The 27,791-nt window shown below is 40.3% G+C and overlaps 1 protein-coding gene across 2 annotated transcripts in view; it reads right to left on the reverse strand.

Moving 5' to 3' along the window:
- LOC135310865 (poly(A) RNA polymerase GLD2-like) overlaps positions 1–18,586 on the reverse strand; it is a 43,326-nt gene extending 24,740 nt beyond the window's left edge. For both annotated transcript variants that reach the window (XM_064439937.1, XM_064439936.1), the window contains exons 1-8: positions 15,901–18,586; positions 15,130–15,252; positions 12,787–13,036; positions 12,086–12,200; positions 11,883–11,974; positions 11,075–11,141; positions 6,540–6,609; positions 1,842–1,918 (exon numbers count right to left, since the gene is read on the reverse strand). In XM_064439937.1, coding sequence (XP_064296007.1) covers positions 1,842–1,918; positions 6,540–6,609; positions 11,075–11,141; positions 11,883–11,974; positions 12,086–12,200; positions 12,787–13,036; positions 15,130–15,252; positions 15,901–16,052 — 946 coding nt within the window. In that variant the 5' untranslated portion in view covers positions 16,053–18,586. The remainder of the gene's footprint in view (positions 1–1,841; positions 1,919–6,539; positions 6,610–11,074; positions 11,142–11,882; positions 11,975–12,085; positions 12,201–12,786; positions 13,037–15,129; positions 15,253–15,900) is intronic.
- Positions 18,587–27,791: the final 9,205 nt, after the last annotated feature.

Below are 27,791 nucleotides of genomic sequence, written 5' to 3' on the forward strand. Positions count from 1 at the left end.
GACAGGAATACATCAATAGGTAATTACTTCATCCAGGACAAGAAACATTCTACAATAGCACCAGTACCAGTTGCTGTGTTCTCCATTATTCTGAAAATCCTACCAAGCATGGTATTTTCCTCACAACCTATTTGCAGTGGGTCAGCACACATGCCCCTGAAAGTGCTACTCCTCTTCTCAGAATGCATGTCCTAGATCCAGAAGACCTCTTAGAAAGAAAACTCCTTACCACCAGTCATCTCATCCCCTACATTATGCACCAGAGGTTGAATGAAGAGATATGACTACTACTACACTGTGAGATACAGAAGAATTACTGTACAGGCATCATATGAACATGCATTAACTGGAATAGGATTCTTCCATGAGAGAGAAATACAAACAGGCTCAAATTCTAAAGTGGACTCTCTTTTTTGTGACACAGTAGAAGAGATCTCTTTTTAGTTGACCTCATTCTGAGATAAGGTTTTCTGTCTGCTAGTACCTGTAATTAGCATATAACAAAGTAACACAGGCAGTAAACTTGTCCTGATGCTCTTTCATCAGTCAACAAGCTACCCCCTCAAGAAAGTGCTCAGTAATGTCATTTGCTCAAAGCTAAAAGGTCCAGCTTCAACTGAAAAATCCCAACCATCAACTGCTGATTTAATTGCAGACATGCCTCCTTAGGCAACTAACTGATAACACAACAGCATCAACTTCAGTTACCTATCTACCTACATTTCCCCCTTTTGGAGGCATTCTCCTTCACTTTGCCACATCATCTTTGATGTTTTCTATAATACCTATGCACCAACGTAGAAGGGCTGATTTTAAAAAGACAGAACAACATCCACAGAAATATTTATTATTTTTTTTAATCATGCTAAGATAACCAGTCCCTTGTCTGCCTAAGCATCTAATTTGTTCTAATGGAACAGGAGATACCCATACATCTTCCACATGAGAGGTAATTTCTTTTTTTTTTTCTCCAATGCAGGGTGAAGCCCTTCAGCCACACAAATTAAGTGATTTTTAATATTTTAAATAAATTAATAAAATTTTAATAATGTGAATATGAAACAAACTACTCTGCTTGAAACAGTCAAAACTAACTAGTAAAGGTAACTTCTACTAATAGCTTCCTACCTTAAAGAGAAAGGAATTCCTGTATGCAAGAACTGAAGAAGGTGGTGAAAGCAGCAGCACAGATGGCCTAGAAGAAGTAGTCTTCTTCTAAGGCCCCCTCCTTATGTATTTATCTGCCAAATGACATTGTGATGCTAAGAAAGAAAAGCTTAGCTTAGCACTAAGAGTGTTGTTCTTATTACTTCCCCTTTAGAAGTCTGCATTTCAGGAAGAGATAGTAAAACAGACTCCTGAGGAGACACAAATCAGTTTTGTTTTGGGGTTAGTATAAAAACTGAAGCAGTATTTTGGCTTTCCTAAGGAAAGACTCTGTAACAGCATACAGTCACAGCTAGCTATCAGCCACACATACCTATCAGTGGCTGTAAAGAAATAAAAGAAACTGGAGATTACACCATGAGATGGTCATTAGTATAGTGATCTCATCATCTGCAGAAGACTGAAGCAGCCCCTGTAGTAGATATGTGGACCTTAATATGAAGACTCCTTGTTATCTTCTGAATATTATATTTAATTAAAAACATACTTAGCTGATATATCAGTTTTCTCCATACATTTATAGTGAACAAGAAGTTACCTTAAAGCTATCTAATGCAGCTAACGGTAATTATATATAGTAACCTAATACATTCAACTTAATTTTAATAGTCTATCAATACAAAAATACAAATTCAAAAAGCAAAGTTTATAGAAATAATATATTAAAAACTTACTGTATGCATAGGTTCTCAGAAGGAATGTATTTCTTATTCCTACAATATTGTTTACATTCAAGTCAAACTCCACACAGCTGTTGGTGAGAAGAAAAAGAATCAATCATCAGATATTCAATTTCAGAATATTTACCTACTTAGTTTCCTAGAGTATTATCTTAGTTATTTCTCTACCTCTGTCACTTTCTTCAGAGTTTTGATGCTGTGATTTCTACTCTTTTTGTTTATAGTACTTGTTTATATACTTGAATTCCATTGTTATCAAAATGTAGGTTCTTGTTTTACATAGAAAATACATGTAGATCCAAATCTAGACCTTAGGACAACATAATATATCAAATAATTTGTAGATTTTTAACAAATCTTTCTCCTAACTAGACAATACATGATTTAGTATGGACAACTTTTGATGCCAGGAAGGACTGATGTATTAGTTTAGCTAATCATGCCAATGAACTGAGAAGAGGTCAAAAGGTAAGAATCTCTTTTCTGCAATGATGGTCTGAGATAAATCAGCAAGCACTTGGAGATGAAAACTGTTTATTAGTAAGTGGCACATACTGTGTAAAGAAACTTCTGAATTGTAACCGTTTCAGAGCATGCAATTTTTAATAACCGTTTCATACTGTTAACAGCAAATAAGAACAAGGCAAACAAGCACTACCTGCTTTACTTATATCCCCCTCCAATTTGAATTTCATACTGCATATAGAGCTTAACTGCTCACAGTACTCAAGAAACAATATTAAATTCATAGTCAATAAGCCATAGCAACATTTTAACTCACAACAAGAGCAACCTATTGTTGCCAAACCAGTAGCTATCTGCTATGTACAGCTATTTCAATTTTATATATCCAAGTCTCACTCGCATAGTTGTTTGCCTGAACATTCCTTTGGATTCTCTTGAACTATTTTAAGGGGAACATAGACCTAGAATTTATTAAACTAGATAAAACATTAACTTGATGCCTACAACAGGTTTTTGACATCAACTACATTAAAACATTCTTTGCATCACAGGTATAACACAGTTTTAAACCTGAATTAATATCAAGCATGACTTGTTTGATACTACCATCTTAAAACATCTAACAGTACAGGAAATAAACAAGCTTGAGCTACTGCCTGACAAATGTAAAAATAAGTGTAAAAACCAGTATGAATATCAGTTGTATATGCAAATATAATAAAGTATGTCAAGCTGCATATGTAATTCCAATTAACCCCAATTGACAAGACTACTACTTACCAGACACTGATTAAAGAAGTTCCATTGCAGTTATATTGTACTTTAATACAAACATTTAATAGATGTTGCAATTATGGCAAGTGTACTTGTTTTGTACTGTTGGGACTCAAATTCTAGCAAAAGTGCTAAAGGAGAGGAAGAGAGTCAACTGCACATCAAATGTAGCAGAAGAGGAAGCTTTTTCATCCTCCATAGTACAGAAATCTTGTTAATTAATCAAAGGCTTGTCTGGTAGCAGAGCCAGCACTGGAATTATTTCCTGGTGTCGTGCTTTAGCCGGCAGCTCAGCCCCACACAGTCGCTCGCTCACTCCCCCACCAGTAGATGGGGGAGAGAATCAGAAGGGCAACGCTCATGGGTTGGGATAAGAACAGTTTAATAATTAAAATTAAAAGAAACAACAACAGAAATGCAATGTAAAGGAGAACAACGAGAGGCGCAAAGCCCCGGGGGAGGGGAAGGAGGGGAACGAACCACCGAAACAAACCGCACGCCCCGCCGCCCCCGAGCCGCAACCTGCCCCCCCTTAATATACCGGTCGTGGTGTCACATGGTATGGAATGAACCTGCCATTGGCCAGTCGGGGTCAGCCGCCCCCACCATGGCCCTGCCCCTCCCAGCCCCCCCCCCCCCCCCCCCCCGCCACGCGGCAGAGCGCAGGAAGCTGGAAAGGTAGCTGACCCCCACAGTGAGGAGAATTAACCCCTTCCCAGCCAAAACCAGCACACCTGGGAAAGACTACAAAAAAAAAAGATAAGAAGTCTTTACATGCAATGGATCTTTCCTTACTGTTATAGCATTAAAAAAAAAAAAAACAACACACACAAAAAAACCCACCACAAAACCAAACAAACCCTTTACAATGAAAAAGGAGAACACACAAACTGAATGTTTTCTCCTTTCACCAAGTCAAAATAAGTAGGAAATGGTAATTTTCAAGTATATATGGACCAGTGACAACACATTAGAATCCAGAGGCTGAGAGCATCCATTGAATCCTACCACCTTCTCCCAGCAGCTGGCCATCAAGAGAATTGGCTTTCACAGGAAACTTGTCATGTTTAGTTTCTGGTTTTGGCCAAAACAAGCTTAGTCCCCTGGGTACAGAATATCCAAACCATTTTTAATACCTCTGAAACAAAATAACTAGTGACTGTGCATTTATGTATATGTGTGAGCCTAGGAAAGACAAAAGCTGATAAGGACTAGAAAGACAGATGCTTTAAATAAAAAGACAAAACATGGATGGAGGTGACAGGGTACATAAGAGAAAGATAACTGGGGGGGGAACCACACCCCACACCAAACAAAAAACCCCAACCCAATGTCATGTCATTCCCCCCCACCCCACTCCCTTCTTCCAAAAAGAACCAACACAGAAAGCCAGATGGTGAACAGCACTGATTTTTCTAAAAAAAAAAAAAAAAGTAATAGGCAGCTTCCAGTATAAGATAATACTTTGATTTAGTAGGAAATAAAGAGTTCTTTAAATCCTGTCTCTAAGGTATATTAATATCATGACTTTTTTTGTTTGTTTTGTTTTAAAAGTGACAGCAGTATGGACTATAAATGCCTACAAAATACTTCCATCTTCTGACATAATCACTTCCATACTTAAGGTTTCTTTTTAAAGTTAATTTTCTGATGTTAAATTGGAAAAAAATATTCTTGCTATAGCTCCATGATTTATTCCTGGTAAAAAAAATCTTGAATTACCATATAACTTATCCATGAAAACTAGTATTGTTATAAGTAGCTAAGCCATAACACACAAATTTTAGCTTGACAAGTTTAATACTTTCAGAAACCATGAGAGAAACAACCTTCTGTACTGTTAGAGGAGAAAGTTATTAGTTAAAAAAAAATTTCACATTTTTAAAAGACAGGAAAGTATACAGAAGTAAATATGGGATTAGGTGTAAATGAAAAAAAAAAGTATATAACAAAACCCTAGCAAGTATTATATAATATCTCAGATGCAAGAATAGCTTAAATGGATATTTATTAGCTCAAAGTGTAAACATGACAGATTCAGTTTTATCAGAGCAGGGTTTCTGCCATGATAAAAGCATATCGTGAATTTTAGAAGCATGTGGGCAGGATAAGATAAATAGATACAAGGAAGTTGTTCAAAGTCCTATTTACAAATAATAGTCAAACCATGTTATTACATGAAGGTGATACACATAATTCTTACAAAATATAAGCCCATAAATATAGGAAGATTTTAACATTACTCAGACTCCCAACCAATTTGAGTGCTTTGGAAAATTTTTTCCTCTATGGCAGGTACTTTTGTCACACACGATAAGGAATACATTGTCATGTCCTACTACATCCCTCTTGATTATTTATTTTCATGTCTTTATAATGAAGATAAAAGGAATACAATACAACAACTTCTCTCCAATTACTTTCCCCCTCTTAAAAAAAAAAAAAGCCATAGAATTAGTACCTAACACTGTAAATAGAACATGCAATACTACACTTTGTCTTCTAGGGAGATATTCTGTGTTTAACAGCAGAATACATTCTGCTAAAATGAACAAAAAATTTTAATCAAGAAAACAAATGTCATCATGTCCTGGTTTCAGCTGGGATAGAGTTAATTTTCTTCACTGTAGCTAGTATGGGGCTGTGTTTTGCATTTGTAATGGAAACAGTGGTGATAATGGGGAGATGTTTTGGCTGTTGCTAAGTAGCACACTGGTCAAGGACTTGTTCAGCTCCCCATGCTCTGCCAGGTGCACAAGAAGCTGGGAGGGGACACAGCCAGGACAGCTGACCCCAACTGACCAATGGGATATTCCAGACCATATGGCATCATGCTCAGTATATAAAGCTGGGGGAAGGAGGAAGAAGGGGGGACTTTTGGAGCAATGGCATTTGTCTTCCCAAGTAACCATTACGTGTGATGGAGCCCCACTTTCCTGGAGATGGCTGAACACCTGCCTGCGGATGGGAAGTAGTGAATGAATTCCTTGCTTTGCTACCACACGCAGCTTTTGCTTTCCCTATTAAACTGTCTTTATCTCAACCCATGAGTTGCCTCACTTTTACTCTTCCAATTCTCTCCCCCATCCCACCAGGGGGAAGCAAGCAAGCACAGAAAGCAAAATTACCTTTCACAACAATTTTCTTCCCACCATTGTTTTCCTGTCATGAACCATCTGTCAGCTAGAATCCACTATGCACAAATCACCCATAGAAATACATGATGTACCGCTACTAATTCACATCACAGAAACTAAACAGCATCTCAACCACAAGAGATGTTTCAGGCCATTGAAAAAGTAAGCTGACTGCCACTGTATGCTAGCTGTACAAATTTGTAATCCAACTACAGTACAACACAAATAAAGCATTACTTCAGTGGGACTACTCATATGGACAGTAGATACTTTCCTGCATCGAAGTCTAAGAAATTATGTTGAACAGAATACTTGCCTGACTTTATCCCTGAACTTCACTATTGGCACTTTTGCTTGAATCAGCCGAGGTCGTTCAATGTAGCTTGCTAAAAGGGAAAAAATATGCAACTAAGTTCCATGAAAGATGCTGATCTTAAAATAATAATAAAAAAAATCCTAGTGTCAAACTGACTTATCTATTTCAAATAGTAGCTTATTAGATTTAGCAAAAATATTCTTAGAAGGGTTGCACTAAACTAAGTAACCTTCGCAACTGCAGCAAAAATACAATCTAGGAAAACATGTGAAAAAAAAAGCACTAAATATTAGAAAAAAGCATTAGTGGAAGATTTTTCTGTGGGAAGTATATTCAAGAAATTTGAACATAAGGAATGGAGTAGTACCTGTGATAGAAATCCTGAATAATTAAGGTTCAAAAAGAAGGGAGCAAGAACAGACCCATCCAGGATGACCAAATACTTAAGTCCAGCACCACATTGTAGCAAGGGGCACATGATCAGCTGCATACTTGTTAATCATGTCTAGACTGCAGTTGATGTCATGCATTTTACTGATCAAAAAATATTAACATAACTGTATCATCACTATGCACTGATTATGCTTAAAACTTCAAGAACGGTTTCTTTGACAAAAGTACATACAAAGAAAGACACTTCCTATTGAATTACTACTGAAAACAGGACACCGCTTTCCATGAAAGATGGATTAAGCTTTATTTGCCTTTTGCTTTAGTGACAATAGGACATGCAATAAATACACAATCACAGGACTGCACCTCAGATTATTATCCACACAGTACAGACACACAGGCTCAATGCCAGACTGTCTAAACCCAAACATACTAAGCTCTGCCAGACTCAGACAGTGCGACCAAACACATCTTTACACTTAGCAACCCAAGACTGCTGCATCAGTCATTATCTGCGATTTCCCCATTCTTCACAATATCTCAGGCTGTATTTAGTAGTTGCCCATAATCCTGAATGAGAAATGCACCCATGAAAGTAATGGAAAAGACAAAGCAGAGTCCATAGGTTACACAATATGAATTTAGGCAAAAAGCACAGCTTTAGTCAATTCTTAGGTTGCAAAACATAGGACCACTTGAATTTGACCATATCAAACACTACATATTCCCCTTGTTTCCATAAATTAACCTCAAATTAGCATAAATAAGCATGACAAAGATAGGATTAGTACAGATTAAAAATAGCCTTAAATAAAAGCTGATCTTCACCAGGTAAGTGGGAAGAGATCTTTCTACCAGTTTGGATAGCAACCTTGATTAAAGAGTGTCAGCTCTACTGCATTTGGATGACAACTTCAGATTTGTTAAAACCCTACTGTGCAATATTCAATTGAAATTAGTCTTACCTTTTTTTTTCCTGAGAATTTTTGAAAGTGTTTTATGGATATGCACATTTGGACAGATTTGACCTGAAGTTAATTCTTTATCCATTTAAAAAAAACAACAAAAAAGAACATATCCATTTCAGTCAGTATTCTACATGCAGAATGGCAACACAGAAAAACCTCTGCTATAAGCCTTTAAATCTGATGGGCTCAAATTCCTTGCTCATACTTGTTACCTTTTGCAAGCCTGAAACTGAAATAAGCTGGAGTTTAGATAAGTTTTGAATCCACTTCCCAAACCTCCCAGAATGAAATGCTAACCTAACAATCACAGTTAACTGTATATAAAGGGTAAGAGAGATGGCATTTAAAGTTCTGAAGATGATTTACCTAAAAGACAGACTTTTCTTCGGAATGGTTTCCCATTAGTCAATCATGGAATTAAGGTGAAATAAGTAGAGAATCACTCCTCTTGTAGCCCTTATTTTTAAATATACAGGAACACCAGAGTGCAGGAACAGCAGAAAATGTTAGGAGAGGCACAGCTAGGAAAACTTCTCTCAAGTTCCTAAATTGCAGTGGTCTAGGAAAAGTCTAGAAAAGCTCTAGAACATTACCTATGCCACAAATCTCCTCCTTACAAAAAAAAAAAAAAAAAAAATTTCTTTTTTAACCCTTTCTCTTTCACAAAACTAGCCCAAGAACTTAGTTTTAAATAACATTTTCTTTCCTCCCCCTTCTTGTTTCTCTCACATCTTGGCACGTATATTTAGTTAGCTTTTGTGTCTGGCCCAAACTATGTTTATTTCTGTTCTCCTGTGTGAAGCAAAGAATATGTTTAATGACAGCTCACACACTTGTTGAGAACATGCTGCAGTCTTTCTTCCACAAGATTACAGGATAGCATATGTATTAACTGGGCAGCACAAAACCTAAAAATAATGATCAGAAGAAGCTTCATACTTTTTAGGTTGTTAAAAAGCACTTGCAATAAAATACAGAATACTGTTTGAATGAAATTGCAGTTCTTAAATGAAGTTTGGTACAGACAAATCTTACGCTTGCTTGTACACAGCTGCAGCATACATGCACTCATGCTAACCTTTTTAAGGCTGCAAATCTAGAATTCTGGTTCAAGTTGAAGTAACGTCTTAAAAGAATTACAATTTCTGTATGTTTTTTCTTCAAATTTATGTACTTGTAGATCCCACATTTGGGATTCTGCAGACAGTAGAAGGTAGGAAATCTATTAAACAAGAAACTGCAGTTCCATTTAAAAAAAAATATACACAAAACACAACAAGAGCTTTGCAGCCAATTTGGAGCTGACAATGAACAGACATTTCTGAGCACGTAAGCCTGACTCCACAAACCCACAGGAGTGCCAACAGGACACCAGTGAAGAATACTGCTAAGATCATCTCCCCAGAGACAGAGAAAAAGCATATGAATCTATTAGCTTCTGAAATCTAGCTTGGGGGACACCCATCACCCCCACCACTCCAAAGAAAACCCAACCCAAAACAAACAACCCAACTAAACACACAGCAACCCACAAGCTATTTTGAAATTTTGGATTACAGCAATTATATTTGCCTAAATAAGATTTAATCAAAATAACTGGGCAACTCCCTTGTTTCAGAAGTACTGAAACCTTCACATAGTTGAGATAAAAACTGTAAAGTGAACTAAATCCAAATGGAAAGACCCATATGGAAAAGCTTTTTCATTTTGAATGGGGGAATGTTTTCAAACAACTATTGTCTATCAGTTGTATCCAGAGAACACCCATACACAGATACAAGGACAGATGGCTAGGTATAGGAATTCATGCTCATAGCGATGTTAAACCTATGAGGAGATTATCTAAGAGGTCTACATACCACAACGAAAACAGTCTGACAGGAGCAATATCATCACCAGTGTTTTGTCCTGCCTCACCTTCCACAGAACATTTTGATTAAATGAAGCTGACTAAAGGCACTTGCAAGATAACAGACAATTTGGAAAGCATCAGAAATGAGTGATGGCACAAACACACCTTCAGGGATCACTCCCACATTCCCACATGACTGTCATGTCTTTCTGCTACTGGCAAACAAACTTGATTTTTTTCTAAAACTCTATCACAGAACACCTCTTGAAAGAAAGAAGAAACAAAAAAAAAAAAAGAGAGGGTAATAGTTCATTTAGATGCTCCCTGAAAACAGTTATTTTATCACTGTGCTTCTCAGCGCTGGAATGACTTGCATCCTAGGCATACTCAGACTAAGTTCTGGACCACTTATGCAAACATCAATATTTGATGATTTATTGCTATTGTATATCAGATGCCTATTCTGAGATAGATATAGCAAGTCTCTCCTCAAGTGAGCTGTTGAAATCTGGTTATACAGACCTGCCAGTGAAGATATTTTGAAGTCTAAAATTTATTGTTTGTTCCTTTTACCATTACAGGATTGTTCAGAACAGCAATGTAAGGAGTAGCATAAAAGAAAAAAATCTCACAAGTATGAGAATTAAGGGGACACAGTCATTGATAATTAATAAGTGACAGGATCTTTGAATTATAAAAGGATGACACAAAAACCTCTCTTAAGTAGGTGGTTTTCACTTTTAAGTCAAGAACTGCCCAAATGGATTCTTCATCTGAAGGGAGTCTAAACAACAACTTATAAGAACTATGAAGTGACCCGTTTCTCCTATACATGCTGGTACTGTCAACATTTAAATTTTCTCCACTAGGCACCTAAGTTAACTTTTTCACCTGTATCAAGTCATCCATCCATGCTGTCCTGTGTGTCATTCAAAAAAAAAAAAATTATACACAGTCTATTATTATTTTACAAATCCTTAGAGTATTATCCCCAGGAAGGCACTGCAATCTAAAAGAGTAGTAAGATTTCACTAACAGGTGAAATCCACCCCCCGCAATTGTGGTCCACTATTCAAAAGTCATTTTAGATGCTACCTGTTCTTGAAGTCCGCTAGTTTGGAAAGCAACCCTTATGTTTTTCTAATTACTATCCATCAGTACCAAGATAAGTAACATTACAAAATATTTATAGCTTTTCTCCAAACTATACTGTGATTAGAAGCTAGACAACATGCAATTACATAAGTTAGTTATAACCATGCATCAATATTTCTTCCAGAATTACCAGTAATCTTACCACCTCACTGTAGCCAGGAACTTACAAAGTTTAGTACTGAAGAGTTTTTGGACTAAGCTGAGTATATGCCTTGCTTCAGTCTTCTGATTTACCTGAAATACGATAGTGAAGAAAAAAGTGGTATCTCCCATTTACATTTCTTATTCTTATATAATAAGCATGCTTTACTTTTCAAATAAAAAAAATTATTCTTGCAGTAAGACACGTACATGAGTATGAACACATTCCTCAGTCTACAAATACATTTAGTGTAGCAAAAGCTAGACAGAACAATTCATATTCAATATGCAAATACCAATCAGACATTCACAAATCACAGAACTTGAGGGAAAGCTAGCCCCACTTACATAAAATTTAACTCCTTTTCAATGATGTCTCAATTCTTTCAAAATTATGCTCTATTTAGGTTTGGGGTTTTTTTGTTATCTTTTCTCTCAACTTAAATTCTACTCATAAGTACTTTTGGTGAAAGAAAACATTTAAGATACATTGCATATCATTTTTCTTATTCCTGCTCACTAAAATTACTGGCTATGAATTTAAAGAAATAAAAGTTTGTACTTAATAAAAATTGTTCCTGCATCTAAAATAGTTAGAGTTCATGAAGAAAACTGTTTAAAGATCTTAGGCAATTTACTTCTCCATTTTGCTGTTCTTTGTTTACCTGTTAAATTCGTATTTGCAACATTATTGGACCCACAGTTCATAAGTGATAAAATATGTTATTAAATCAAAAGGATTTGAACATTTGTTTCTTGTTTTAGAATCCAGCCTTATAAGAGAACACACATTTTAAAAATAGAGTTTAACTATATATTTTTTAAATTACTTACTGGTTCTTCTTTAACCACCAAACACAAGTCACCATCACTGCTACGAGTGCCAAACCCATTCAGTGAGGACCCAACCAAGAAGAGCTTGCTCCCTGTAACAGAAGAATCACAGAATAAAAACTGATGTGATGTGTCACAGTTTAAGAGAAAGAACTGAACTTGAACATTCAAACTAATATTAAGTAATCAAGTTCAAAACATACGTGGAAAAATACACTGAAGTTCTCTCTGGAGTTCTATTCTGCAAAGCTCTTTTCTGTTCAAATCACAGGTCTGTTGCTGACATGCTTGAAACAACTCCAAAACCTGCTGACTTAACTTGACACACATCCAAAAAGTAAAGATAGAGAGAACTGAACATTCTTTCCTGCCAGAGATGCAATTACATCAAACAGAAAACTGCATTAAAAAAAAAAAGTTCCACATGATCTATTCCATTGTCTCGAGTTTTACTGCACTTGAATTCATATTGAACACCTCCCCAGAAGAAATTTCTGCAAAGTTTTTAAATTTAAATTTTTTCAATCTGTTACAAAATGTCTATTCACAGAAAATAATCATTGCCCCATCAGTATCCACAGCCTTTCGGGGAATAAGCAGTGAAAGACCAGATATATATTCTGCTGACAGACATGTAGATTTCCCAAAATTAGTATGAAAAACAACCAACACAAGCAAACAGACCTACCCCCTCCAAATGCTCCAAAACCAAACACACAAGGAGGCTATATAGGACCATAGTGGCAGCTACATTTATTGATATTCCTTCTAATGACAGATCAGCAATAGAGACCCCGTGACACTGTCAAAGAACCTTGCAGAAATTTTTGTGGTCTCCCACAGAAACATTGGACCCTGCCTACTCAGGAGGCAGATGTAAAGCACAGGCATAGAAAGATATTACCTTATCTTTTGCCACAGGGAGCATGGTTTCTATAGGGTCTGGAAACGAAGCATCTCGCAATGGAGGAACACATCCAGTTAAACATGGTATGTAATATGCATGGAACAGCGGAGATGGAATTGATCCTGGATAGGAATACCTACATTCTTCTGGTAAAGGCACTGCTTGGTTAACTACAGTAGTTTCACGATGAGGTGAATGAAATCGCTGCCGTTTGACATCATATGGAACACTTTGTTCACTTAGTCTCCTAAGGAAAAAAACAAGTGACTATTTCACTAAAAGCAAGTATTCTACAGAACAAAAGGCATGCCCATCCTAGATACTAGGTGAAATAAATCTAGAATGGGAAAGAGAACAAACAACTACAAAAATACAGATACCCTTGAAATGAACTGATGCAACTGCTTTACAAGAGTATATATTAACCAACTGAAACCTAAATGGCAAGTTCAGTTAAGCAGTACAGCTAAAAAAGATGAATGCTGGTATTACTATTTTCATGATCAGACACTTTTTTTAAAAAAAAATGATACATACAGACTATGTAAGTGTACTTTTCTTTAAAAATCAACAGGAGTGCAGTGAGAAAGTTTTGTGAGTTCTGAATACCCAGGATGAACAAGACAAGTTCAAGTAGCGGGGAGGGGAGAAAAAGAAACTTACCACAATAGCCATTCAAAATTTAGCATTTGTCTGTGTAGGCTTAGATTATACAGACAGATAAATGTTAATCTGGGCAAAAAAAAAGAACCACTACTCATTTGACAAATCAAACTAATGATTGTATTAAGCTACACAAGTCATAAAACTAATGTCTCATTTCCAAGCACAAGCTTGTATCGCCTCGTTAAGTCATTTATCACAGGAATTCGAATATATCTGAAGAGATATAGTGATCTTACAGACAGCCCCTTGGCATCTGAACTCTTCATTAAGAAAAGTTGTTCTGAAAGCTGATGAGTAATTGGATACTGTGGTCTATTTACAATAAAGATTAAAACAAGACATTCACATTTTGTTTATACATCAAGTATTACATATGAGCTAACCAGTATGGGGGTATTCACACTTTTTTTTTAATTAAAAAAAGCATTAAATCAAATCTTCATATGTATAAATTAACTATTAATAAAACTACAGTTATTTCTTGTAGTCAGAAAAGCTGACACAGCTTTTGGGGACCTGAACAGTATTATTAAACACAAGTTTATCTGAAGAGACCTCAACTCACCATTTCAGTTTTCAACTCTGAGTGAAGTTCTGATAACATTACCTACCCACAACCTTAAAGAAATTCACAACGTAATATTAAATCAAAACATGATGCTGTTTCAGCTTATTTTAACCAAAAAGAACTTACATGAACTCATCTTCAGCAAAAATACCTTAAGAGTTGACTCAAGATTTAAGGATTAACTAGTTGATTGCAAATCTCTTAACACAATATAGCTTTCCATAAACCAGACTGGTCAAGAGGAAAACATGCATACATCGTGAAACCAGGCACTTCTTTAGGTCATGTGATGGTTATATACTCAACTATAGCTTATTACAATATATTTAATTGTACTTATTTTCTCATCTGTTAAATCTGGAAGAGAAATAGCATACAGGAAAGTTTAAGACATTACACAAGGCTTCCTCCCTATCAGCTGATTCACGGAACTATTAAAAACTGCAAACATAACTACTATTTCTGAACTGATATGGTGAATAAAGTATTTTTTTTTCCTAGAATGTTAAGAGAAACTGAAACCACACATTCATCTTAAATTCTTTTCTGTTATAACTAAGGTAACAAAGGAAGCTATGTAAATTCATGTAAGCTTAGTTGTTTTAAAAAGTAAAAAAAGAACTTACAGAACTTGAATTCAGCACTTTGTGAAAAGTGAAACATCACATGATTAAGAAAATCAGGAGAAACATCTAGCATGTCATCAGAAAAACATCACAATTCACATAAAACATTGAAGGAGCAGTCTTAGCTTGACAAATTAACAGGAAGAGAACACACTATTGACACAAACCCTCTTATAGTCAAAGCACACACAAACTACGATCTATTATAGTATTAAAATAAAATATGCAAGTCAGTGCTGTAAGTCCACAGCTGTTGGAAGAGAAAAACTACACATACTAAGTCACTTCTGAATACTAAAATTCTCAAAAGTAGATACACGAACGCTTTAAAGATCCATGACATGGCCCGTTTCACCAAAAAAGTGTTATTCCGTATTCTTGCAATTGCTAACTAAATTCAAGCTGCACAAGAAATTTATATTAGACAAACTTGATCACGAGTACATTACAACCAGAATTAATCACACACAAAGAACTTACTTTCTTCCTTGGAATGATATAGGGGCTGCAGACACACATAGTGGACTGCCATTTCCATAAGTCAATGGCTGCAGCGTAACAGCTGGAACAGTTGTGAGGTTCCCACTCAGAGGCCTGGAAAAACTACAGTCCATAATTGTTTATATAACAACTAAGATGCTTTTGTTTGGGTTGGCATTTTTTTCTTAATTAAATACTTAACTCAGTAAGACCTGCCATTTTTTTCTTAGAAGCAATACATCTGTCCTTTCTATTCAAAATGAAGAGATGTTTTAGTATATATATTTTTAAAAATATTTTTAAATGAAAAATACAAAGAAAACAGCCATTCTTCAGAGCACACATGTAAGAAGAGGTTAACAAAAAAATTAACTTAAGGCAGCATTAAAGTTAAGAGCCTAAAGAATACCATCGTGTCTTCAGACCTAACCCCAAGAATAAAAGTTTCCTCCCCTTCTCATCTCCTCCCTGATTTCCCCAGTAAACAAGTACAATTGAATATCCTTAAAATTGAACTGTGGATTATTAACTCTAACCACTGCAGTGGCATCTCAAGCATTATGCACAACATAGGGGACCATTAAAACTTGCAGGTCACCAACAGAAATGATACAGCTCTGTTTTACATGACACCTTCCTATTTTTTTAAGTTTAATGCAGTTTAATGTCAAACAGTGAAAAACATCCTCCATAAACAGAAATACTTCTTTCAAGAGATAGTTAACTCTCTTTTTCAACCCAATCCCCACTATCAAATCTTACTGTACTTACGCTGCACTCTGAAAGTTAAACTGAGTTAAACTGAGCTGGTGAGGGAGACGAGCAGGTGGCATATTTAGATGAACCTTACTGAAGAAATTACTTTGTTGATGACGTTCTGGAGGGAAGGGTGGACAACCCAAGTTGGAGGAATTTAGGAACATGCTCCTTTCTACTCAAAGTGAACATGTAGCCTTCTACCTACATTAAAAAAAATTAAAATTAGGCAACAAGAAATACTAGTAACTTTTTAAACTTCTGGTTTAAAAACTGAAATAATCTACAATATATTTCCACAGATTGCTTAAAAGACTTGTGATTGTGGGCTAGTTTTATCTCCTTTCAGGAGAAGACACTAAATAAGAGCACTATATTTTTCTAAGTTTCACAATTACTACTTAGTTTACTTATTTTTAAAAGTGAATTCTGATTTGCTACCCTCCATTTTAAGTTTAATTTTATATTTTGTTTCATGTAACTTTCATAAGTTTTCATCTCAAGGAAAAAGTACCATATTTTAGTGGAATAGGTTTCTTATTTCAAATGTTCCACAATGATGTTCACAATATAAGGGAAGGAACACTTCATCATAAGAACATGAAGATGCAGCTGATCACAAACTATAAGCAAAATTAGGTTTTCTTCATAACATAAGCAAAGAAGCAGCCAAATGGTGACAGCAATTGGAAAGTAATCTACTCATGCTTTAAGACTGTCATATATATAGTGTTATTTTATGTGTGTGCTAACAGAATGAAGGCTGTGATAGTAAATCTGCATTTGTCTATATTTTAAATTGATTCTGGCACAACTGACTGCTGTTTGATCTTGTGTCATTATATGCATTATACATTAGCAGAAAGGCTGGGTGAAAATCTTTGCCTCTACAATAGGTTAAACTGCGTGTTGCATCCATTTTGCAAGTCATCAGTATTTTACCTTAAGCTCAACTTATAGATTGGAGACAATAAAAGTTCAGACTTTACATGGCAAGACCACATTAGAAGATTTTTAAAACCAGTTATCAATACTGTATATATCTCTTTGTTGCAGTGAAAACCTGACAAGTTTCAAGTTTCTTCATTTTTTACTTGTCTTAAATAAGAACCCTACAAACAAAGATGTGTCACTGAAAGAGTTTTTCATGACTGACCTCAATACTTTGCATATAAATATTTACCCCATTAGTGCAATACAGGGATACAAATACAAGTAGTAGGTTTTTTTCAAAAAAGTGGAACATTTAGAAGTCATAAGAGCAATGGCAGTGTTTCCCTAATTATTACATAAAAACTTTTTTATAAACCCAATGCTACAGAAACACAATTAGGAAAAGTGCTGACAGATCCATGCACCAGCATGGAAATCCTATCACCACACAGTAATCTAAGTTCAGAATAAAATTAAAGTATCACTTTTAGGTTCTCTCTCTCCATTACCAAACTAAACATTTAAATATATATATATATAAAATTGTATTAACAGTTATAGTAATAGGCATTCTCTCATACACTGAAATAAAATCAGTTATTCCTAACTTTACTATAGTACGGTCTCATTGTTTCCATGGCCTCGAAGTCTTCTTTCACCTACCACTATGGACTCCTGTCATATTCTTTACCTCCTCAGACAGCTCCAACTATCACTGCAGGTGGCATTAGCATGGAACTTAGGTAAATAAATTCCAAGGAGTTTATTTGCTCAAATTTGACATTGTTCCTTACTTCCTGTGATGACAGCCCACACTAGTGAAAAACTAGTACTACCTACATTGACACTGCTATACTAGCTCCAAGAAAAACCTGCCAAGATAACTATTCTTACAGTTTTCTCTTTCACTTTTGTTTGGAGGTGGGGTGAAGTGTTATGTATTAGCAAAAGGTTTTTTTGAGATGCTTACTTACAATTCTGCTGAAGAGAAAAAAAAATTGCATGATGAGAAAGTTACCTGACATTTACATTTAGTCTGAATAATATTTATGTGCAGTGCAAAAATCATAAAACAGTACAAAGCAAAACACACAGATGCAGAAACACCAATTAAGTCACTTTAAGGAAGGAAGTGGACATAGTAAGGAATCCAGTAAGAAATTAGTAATTTCTAACAGAGAAAAGGGACCTACACTTCAGAAACAAACCTCTTAACCTTTTCCATTTCTAGTATGGACAGGCAATGTAAAAACTGTTGACACACCTCATTCATCTCTAAGCATCCCAGGCACTCTCAGCATTACATACAATATACATAAGGAGTTGATTAATAAAATTCATCAGCATCAGAATTCGAGATTTAGTTGTAAAAGTAACAAGGTATTTTTAGCCTTTGAAGTTGTAAATACCATAAAGAGAACAGCAATGAAGGAGTTACCTTCCCTAAAACAAAACCCAAAACAAAACAGCATAACAACACTGTTGTCTCACAGTAGCTATAACGGCATTTACGATGACTTTCAGTAGATTACCGTGACAGAAATTACTCTCCAAAAAGTCTAGTAAGCGTTACAAATCAGATACACTTCCACCAGTGAGCAACTCTTTTCCAAGTAAGCATGTACTTTTGAGGGAAACACATAACTAAATACTGGTACGCTTTTTGCGTAAGCAAGCCCAAGCGCACACGACCCCGGAGCCCCTGAGGGGACGCAGCTCCCACAGCGCCCGAAGCCTCACCAGCCCCCCACAGTACTCACACACCTCACTCCCCACCTCAGCGCTTGGCGACCCAGAGGGAGGCAGCCAGGACGCCCAACCACAGGGCAGCACTATAAAGCTCCCCCCCGCCCCCGAACCCCCCGGACCCTGACTGCCCTAGCACCTCTCCCCACAACAACACGAGACCCCTCCTACACCCCACCAGGAGACTCACACCAGGCCTGGGCAAAGACAGGCCCACAGACAGCAACCAACAACCCCTCAAGCCACTCACCCCCCACAACGGCACGAACCAGAAACAAACAACAACCCCACAAACTAAGCACTACCCTCTCACCCAAATACAGAGACGCCGGCAGGAAACAACCACCCAGCCCTCGCACCACTTCTTCCCCGCCGCGCAACACCTGCGCATGCACCTTCTCCGCCCCCTCGCTGTGCCGGGAGGGGAGGGGTGGGGTGGGGTGGGGGAGTGTAGCGGCTGTACGCGACATTGGAATCGGTGGCCGTTACTGGTGGTAAGCTGTCAAGGGTGGCCGCCTCCGCCTGGCGTCGTGTGAGGACGCGCTACCGTCTCCTGGGCGATTTCCCGGCGCAGGGCGGCCTTAGGCCGGGGCAGCTGCCCTCCGAGGGGCTGGGAGTGCAGCGCAGCGGGGAGCCGCCGCGTTGACAGGCGTGGGCGGCACTGTGTTGTGTGTGGGGCGGTAGGTAGTCGCCTGCGGCCTCTCCGTATGCTGGGGCTGGAACTACATCACAGCCCTGTAAAGGCGCAGACCGAAAACCTGGCCTCACGGCGTCTTTTCTCGGTCCTCAGCAGTCACTATTTGCAAGTGTTTTGTCTGACAAAGGCCTGACGGCCTTTATGTGCTGACAAAGGAATAAAAGGAAGAGGTTATGATATCCTTAAGAAAATTGAATTCTTGGAACTCTCTGCTAAAGACATATGTCATGGTTTTAGCTGGGATAGAGTCAATTTTCTTCACTGCAGCTTGCATAGTGCTGTGCTTTGGACTTAGTATGAAAACAAGGTTAATAACACACCGATGTTTTGGTTGTTGCTGGGTAGTGCTTGTACTAGTCAAGGACTTTTCTAGCTTCCCATGCTCTGCCGGGTGCACAAGAGGCCGGGAGGGGAGGGGGCACAGCTAAGAGAGTGGATTCAAACTGGCCAAAGGGATATTCCATATCATGTAACATCATGCCCGGTATGTTAACTGGGAGGAGCTGGCCGGGGGAGAGAGGCAGCAGTCGCAGCTCAGGCACCAGCAGCGTCGGTTGGCAGGTGGTAAGCGGTTGTATCGTTTGTGTTTCTGCTTTTTTTACCTTTTTCCCTTTTCCTTTTTATTATATTATAATTATTGTTGTTATTATCATAATCATTATTATTATAATTACTATTTTATTCTAATTAATAAACTGTTCTTATCTCAACCCACAAGTTTGGGGGTTTCTTTGTGCTTTTGCTCTTCTGATTCTCTCCCTTGTACCACAGGGGTGGGGGGAGTGAGCGAGCGGCTGCGTGGTGTTTAGTTGCCGACTGAGGCTGAACCACAACAGTCCTTATTGGTGCACAACATGGGGCAGGAAGGGTTTGAGATAATAACAGTTGCTGGTCACAGCATTGATTCATCTGTTCTCACTGTTAGTTTGTCCAGTCTATACCATGCTGATTGTAAAGTACACGTTAAAAATTGCTGTTGGTTTCTGCAGTCTGCTGTGCTCTGCAACGATTAGCGATGTTTTGCCTAGGAGACGTGTTATTAAAACACTGGCCTTGACCGTTATCAGTTATTTGGGTCTTGCATGGAAGCCATTACTGTACGTCGGCTACCACCTCATGGAGGCAATTAGCAATTATACCTCCTCCTCTGAGAGGTTTTTTATGGAGGAAATACAGAACGGCACCTTAGCTACCATCTTATGTAATGTCTCCTCCTTCATTACAACAACTTTTCAGTATCTTGAACATCCTTGGGTAGTTAAGATACATCTGTTAGTATTGCTTTGGCAGACAATTTCAGTTCTGTCTAAGGTTAATAAGCAAGTTAAGAATATCATCCAGAGATCTGCCCCAAGGCTCGATAGCTATGGGTGGCAGGGTATGTGGGATAGAATGGGCAAATGCCTAAGACGGTGGACACCCCCAGTGTTGTGGGACTTCACCCCTGAACAAGTGCAAAATCCTGAAAGATTAGTAGAATATTTGGAGGAAGTATGTTGTCACCCAGGCAATTCCAGAGAGATACAAATCACTGCAATGTGCTGGGGCCTGGCCAGTGCCTATCGAGCCCTATTTAACACTATTCAGTACCCTCAAGGGGAAGAGAATGTCTCTGGATCTAAAAAGACAAGGAAAGCAACAAGCACTGCGGCCACCCAAACCCCCTACGACAGATACTGCAGCTACTCCAACCCCAGTGACAAGCACTGCGGCCACCCAAACCCCCACAACAGGCACTGCAGCTACTCCAACCCCAGTGACAAGCGTTGCAGCTAAACCAGAGGACCAACCTGTGACAGTATCAGTCGCCCCTATACTCAAGAAGAAATCTTGGAAAAGAAAGTCAACTCGTTTAGAAAGAGATGCTGGAAAAACAGGGCCATCACAAGAAGAGGAGGAGGAAGAGGAAGAAGTCATACAAGAAACGGAAACTACCCGATCCCTATCCTTGAGTGAGTTGTGGGATATATGGAAAGATTTCGGGCATCACTGAGGTGAGCACATTATCACCTGGCTGCTCCGATGCTGGGATAATGGGGCCAGTAGTCTGGAATTAGAGGGGAAGGAAGCCAAACAACTGGGATCCCTCTCTAGGGAAGGGGGCATTGATAAAGCAATTGGAAAAGGAACACAAGCCCTCAGCCTCTGGAGGCGACTCCTGTCAGGTGTGAGAGAAAGGTACCCCTTCAAAAAAGATATTGTATTTCGCCTAGGAAAATGGACGGCCATGGAGAAAGGCATCCAGTACCTGAGGGATATAGCCGTGTTTGAGGTGATTTATGGTGACCTACACGATCAACGGTCATCCAAACATCCAGATGAGGCCGAGTGCACACGACCCATGTGGCGGAAGTTTGTACGGAGCGCACCATCCTCGTATGCAAACTCATTGGCAGTGATGTCCTGGAGAGAGGATGAGGCACCAACGGTGGCTGAGTTGATTGATAGACTCCGGGACTACAAAGCAAATCTCTCTTCCTTGCTAGTCTCTGCTGTGGAAAAACTATCCCGAGAGGTCCAGCAACTCAAAGAAGATAGGTCCTACCCCCCACCAACACGGACCAGTATCTCATGCTTTAGGAGTAAGCATCCCTTTGCTCAAGAGAAGGGATATACACCATGGGCCACCCTATGGTTCTACCTGCATGACCACAGTGAGGACATGAAGAAGTGGGATGGAAAACCTACCTCGACCCTAGAGGCACAGGGACGTGAGCTGCAAGGGAAAAAGAGTCACTCAGGGAGTTTCTCCAGGAGAGCTGCTACTCCAGTTTCCCGTAAGCAATTCCCCAGACAGAGGAACAGAATTGCTGATTTTCTGTCTCATCTTAATAGAGAGATACGTGATTCATATTTACAGGAAGTGAGTGATGAATACTATGATGGGGACTAGAGGGGCCCTGCCTCCAGCCAGGTGGAGGAAAGGGATAACCGGGCTTACTGGACTGTGTGGATCTGATGGCCTGGCACATCTGACCCACAGGAGTATAAAACTTTAGTGGACACCAGCGCACAGTGCACCTTAATGCCATCAAACTACATAGGGGCAGAACCCATCAGCATTGCTGGAGTGACAGGGGGATCCCAAGAGCTAACTGTATTGGAGGCCAAAGTGAGCCTAACTGGGAATGAGTGGCAAAAGCACCCCATTGTGACTGGCCCAGAGGCTCCGTGCATCCTTGGCATAGACTGTCTCAGAAGAGGGTATTTCAAGGACCCAAAACGGTACAGGTGGGGTTTTGGTGTAGCTGCCTTGGAGACAGAGGAAATTAAACAGCTGTCTACCTTGCCTGGCCTCTCGAAGGACCCTTCTGTTGTGGGGTTGCTGAAGGTCAAAGAACAACAGGTGCCGATCGCCACCACAACAGTGCACCAGTGGCAATATCCCACCAACCGAGACTCTCTGATTCCCATCCATGAGCTTGTTCATCAACTGGAGAGCCAAGGAGTCATCAGTAAGACCCACTCACCCTTTAACAGTCCCATATGGCCAGTGCGGAAGTCTAATGGAGAGTGGAGACTAACAGTAGACTATCGTGGCCTGAATGAAGTCACTCCACTGCTGAGTGCTGCTGTGCCAGACATGCTAGAACTTCAATACAAACTGGAGTCAAAGGCAGCCAAGTGGTATGCCACAATTGATATCGCTAATGCATTCTACTCAATCCCTCTGGCAGCAGAGTGCAGGCCACAGTTTGCTTTCACATGGAGGAGTGTCCAGTACACCTAGAATCGACTGCCCCAGGGGTGGAAACACAGCCCTACCATTTGCCATGGACTGATTCAGGCTGCACTGGAACAGGGAGAAGCTCCAGAACACCTTCAATACATTGATGACATCATCATGTGGGGCAACACAGGAGCAGAAGTTTTTGAGAAAGGAGATAAAATAGTCCAAATCCTTCTGAAGGCTGGTTTTGCCATAAAACAAAGGAAGGTCAAGGGACCTGCACAAGAGATCCAGTTCTTAGGAATCAAATGGCAAGATGGATGCCATCAGATCCCCATGGATGTGATCAACAAAATAGCAGCCATGTCTCCACCAACTAGCAAAAAGGAAACACAAGCTTTCTTGGGCATTGTGGGTTTTTGGAGAATGCATATTCCAAATTATTACCTGATTGTAAGCCCTCTCTATCAAGTGACCTGGAAGAAGAATGATTTCAAATGGGCCCCTGAGCAATGACAAGCCTTTGAACAGATTAAACAGGAGATAGTTCATGCAGTAGCTCTTGGGCCAGTCCGGGCAGGACAAGATGTAAAAAATGTGCTCTACACTGCAGCCGGGGAGAACGGTCCTACCTGGAGCCTCTGGCAGAAAGCTCCAGGGGAGACCCGAGGTTGACCCCTAGGATTTTGGAGTCGGGGATACAGAGGGTCCGAAGCCTGCTATACTCCACCTGAAAAAGAGATATTGGCAGCATATGAAGGGGTTCGAGCTGCTCCAGAAGTGGTTGGTACTGAAGCACAGCTGCTCCTGTCACCCCGATTGCCAGTGCTGGGCTGGATGTTCAAAGGAAATGTCCCCTCTACACCATGCAACTGATGCTACGTGGAGTAAATGGGTCACACTGATCACCCAGCAAGCTTGGGTAGGAAACCCCAGTCGCCCAGGAATCTTGAAAGTGATTATGAACTGGCCAGAAGGCAAAGACTTTGGAATATTGCCAGAGGAGGAGGTGACACATGCTGAAGAAGCCCCACTGTACAACGAACTGCCAAAAAATGAGAAGCAGTATGCCCTGTTCACTGATGGGTCCTGTCGCCTTGTGGGAAAGCACCGGAGATGGAAGGCTGCTGTATTGAGTCCTACACAACAAGTAGCAGAAACTGCTGAAGGAGAAGGTGAATCGAGCCAGTTTGCAGAGGTAAAGGCCATCCAGCTGGCCTTAGACATTGCTGAATGGGAAAAGTGGCCAGTGCTCTATCTCTATACTGACTCCTGGATGGTGGCAAATGCCTTGTGGGGGTGGTTACAGCAGTGGAAGCAGAGCAACTGGCAGCATAGAGGCAAACCCATCTGGGCTGCCACATTGTGGCAAGATATTGCTGCCCAGGTAGAGAACCTGGTTGTAAAGGTAAGTCATGTGGATGCTCACGTCCCCAAGAGTCGGGCCACTGAAGAACATCGGAACAACCAGCAGGTAGATCAGGCTGCTAAGATTCAAGTGGCTGAGGTGGATCTGGACTGGCAACATAAGGGTGAACTATTTTCTAGCTTGATGGGCCCATGACACCTCAGGCCATCAAGGGAGAGATGCAACATACAGGTGGGTTCGTGATCGAGGGGTGGACTTGACCATGGACGCTATTGCACAGGTTATCCACGAAGGTGAAACGTGCACTGAAATTAAGCAAGCGAAGCGGGTAAAGCCTCTGTGGCATGGGGGACGATGGCTGAAATATAAATATGGGGAGGCCTGGCAAATTGACTATATCGCACTCCCACAAACCCGCCAAGGCAAGCGCCATGTGCTTACAATGGTAGAAACAATGACCGGCTGGCTGGAAACATATCCCGTGCCCCATGCCACTGCCCAGAACACTATCCTGGGTCTGGAAAAACAAGTTCTGTGGCGACATGGCTCCCCAGAGAGAATTGAGTCAGACACTATATAATGTTGTATGTCATTACTACTATGGTTGCTATATGCCATATCAATGGTATCATGGTGGGAATCTCCCAATTAATAATAATAGCAAATGAACTTTCAATTGAACCAAGCAAAGTGCAGCAGTGAGAGAACAAGAACTACCAGTACAGCGGTGATGGTACAAGGACCGACTTCAGCATGCAACGATCCAAAGACCACACACAGCACCTCTCTGAAAAACTCTTACAATAGATGAAACCCAAAGTTATGGACTAAATTAACTGAATGGACATTTCATAGACATTTTACAGGGGTGGTCCATAGACAAGGGGAATTATAAATGAAATATGTATATTCTGTTAAAGGATGAGTAGGCAGGTAGGGATTATTGAAATTGTACTGCATAGTGTGGGACCTGAGCATGATGTAAATGATATGGAATAAGGGGTGGATACTGTCATGGTTTCAGCTGGGATAGAGTTAATTTTCTTCACTCTAGCTGGTATAGTGCTGTGCTTTGAAATTAGCATGGAAAAAAAACCTGTTGAGCTAACACACAGATGTTTAGGCTGTTGCTGGGCAGCGCTTATACTAGTCAAGGACATGTCTAGCCTCCCATGCTCTGCCAGGTGCACAAGAAGCTGGGAGGGGGCACAGCTAAGAGAGCGGATTCAAACTGACCAAAGGGATATTCCATATCATGTAACGTCATGCCCAGTATGTTACCTGGGAGGGGCTGGCCAGGGGGGCGAGGCAGCATTCAAGGCTTGGGGAAGGGCAGCATCGGTCAGCGGGTGGTGAGTGGTTGTATTGTTTGTGTTTCTTTTTTTTTTCTTTACTTTTCCATTTTATTATATTATCATTAATTTCATTATTATGATAATCATTATTATAATTATTATTTTATTGTAATTATTAAACTGTGCTTATCTCAACCCACAAGTTCTTTTGCTCATCCAATTCTCTTCCCCATCCCACAGGGGTGGGGGGGAGTGAGCGAGCGGCTGCGTGGTGTTCAGTAGCCACCTAAGGCTGAACCACGACACCTTCTCTTCTCCAGACTGAACGGCCCCAACTGTCTAAGCCTTTCCTCATAGGGGAAAGCCCCCTCTGCTCATTGTTGTGGTTTAGCCGGCAACTCAGCCCCACACAGTCGCTCGCTCGCTCGCTCACTCACTCACTCCCCCACCGGTGGGACGGGGGAGAGAATCAGAAGGGTAAAGCTCGTGGGTTGAGATGAGGACAGTGTAATAATTAAAATAAAATGAAAAAAACCCAACAACAAAAATGCAATAGAAAGTAAAACAACGAGCGGCACAAAACCCAGGGCAGTGGGGGGAATGAACCACCACAAAAAAAGACAATCAACACAGCTGCTCACCAACCCAATACCACACCTTCCCAAGCCACAACTGCCCCCATTAATTTACTGGTCATGGTGTCACATGGTATGGAATGAACATCCCATTGGCCAGTCAGGGTCAGCTGCTCCAGCCATGGCCCCGCCCCTCCCAGCCTCCTGCCCACATGGCAGAGCACAGGAAGCTGGAAAGGTCCCTGACCACCACAGGCACTACAGTGAAGATAATTAACCCCTTCTCAGCCAAAACCAGCACATTCTCCACCCCTTATTCCATACCATTTACACCACGCCCAGGTACCATACCATCCAATACAACCTTACCAACCACCACCCCTCCCCTTCCAATCCTTTGACATAATTCATAGACATCATTCCCTTAGTCTATGGACCTTCCCTGTAAAATGTCCATAAAAATATCCACTGAATTCACCCAGTCCATGACTCTGTGCTCCATCTGTCGTATCAGTCTTTCAGGGTGGGAGAGATAGTGTGTGTGGCATTGGGTTGCTGCATATCAAGTCAGTCTTCGTTCCATCACTGCTGCACTTTGCTTGGTTTGAACAAAGTTTATCTTCCATGGATTGGGAGGTTTGTACTATGATATCATTGATACAACAGAGAGATGACACACAATATTATATAGCAGTTCGCATTGTGCTATTCAGTTCATTGGCTGTTTTCACCCAAAATCAAATCCCCTTGAGGTACACACCAGACTCCTCCATCCTTCCGCATCACCCACCAAGTGCACCCAGGTCCTTGAGCAAAAGCAATCCCACGAATGGGTTTGCCTTTGCCTGAGGCAGGAAGAACCCACACTGTTTTGCCCAGCATATATTTTACGTGCACTACAGGGACGTTATCCCCTTCCACAGTATGTAAGGGTCCTGATTGGGCAGGGCCAGCTCGCCTGGCAGTTCCCCTTCTGAAATAACCACGCGGCTTTTGCTAAATGTGTACCCCAGTGTTTGAACGTTATACCCTCCATTGCTCTCAGCGTAGTCTTTAAGAGTCCATTGTACCGTTCAATTTTTCCAGAGGCTGGTGCGTGATAGGAGATGTGATACACCCACTCAATGCCATGCTCTTTGGCCCAGCTGTCTATGAGGTTATCTCAGAAATGAGTACCATTGTCTGACTCAATTCTCTCTGGGGTGCCATGTCACCACAGGACTTGTTTTTTGAGACTCGGGATAGTGTTCTGGGCAGTAGCGTGGGGTACAGGATATGTTTCCAGCCAGCCGGTGGTTGCTTCTACCATTGAAAGCCCATGGCACTCGCCTTTGCGGGTTTGTGGGAGTGTGATATAGTCAATTTGCCAGGCCTCCCCATATTTATATTTCAGCCATCGTCCCCCATACCACAGAGGCTTTACCCGCTTCGTTTGCTTAATTTCAGTGCACGTTTCACATTCATGGATAACCTGTGCAATAGCGTCCATGGTCAAGTCCACCCCTCGATCACGAGTCCACCTGTATGTTGCATCTCTCCCTTGATGGCCTGAGGTCTCATGGGCCCACCGAGCTAGAAATAGTTCACCCCTATGTTGCCAGTCCAGATCCACCTCAGCCAC

The sequence above is a fragment of the Phalacrocorax carbo genome (assembly GCF_963921805.1).
Source record: "Phalacrocorax carbo chromosome W unlocalized genomic scaffold, bPhaCar2.1 SUPER_W_unloc_3, whole genome shotgun sequence".
NCBI lineage: Eukaryota > Metazoa > Chordata > Aves > Suliformes > Phalacrocoracidae > Phalacrocorax > Phalacrocorax carbo.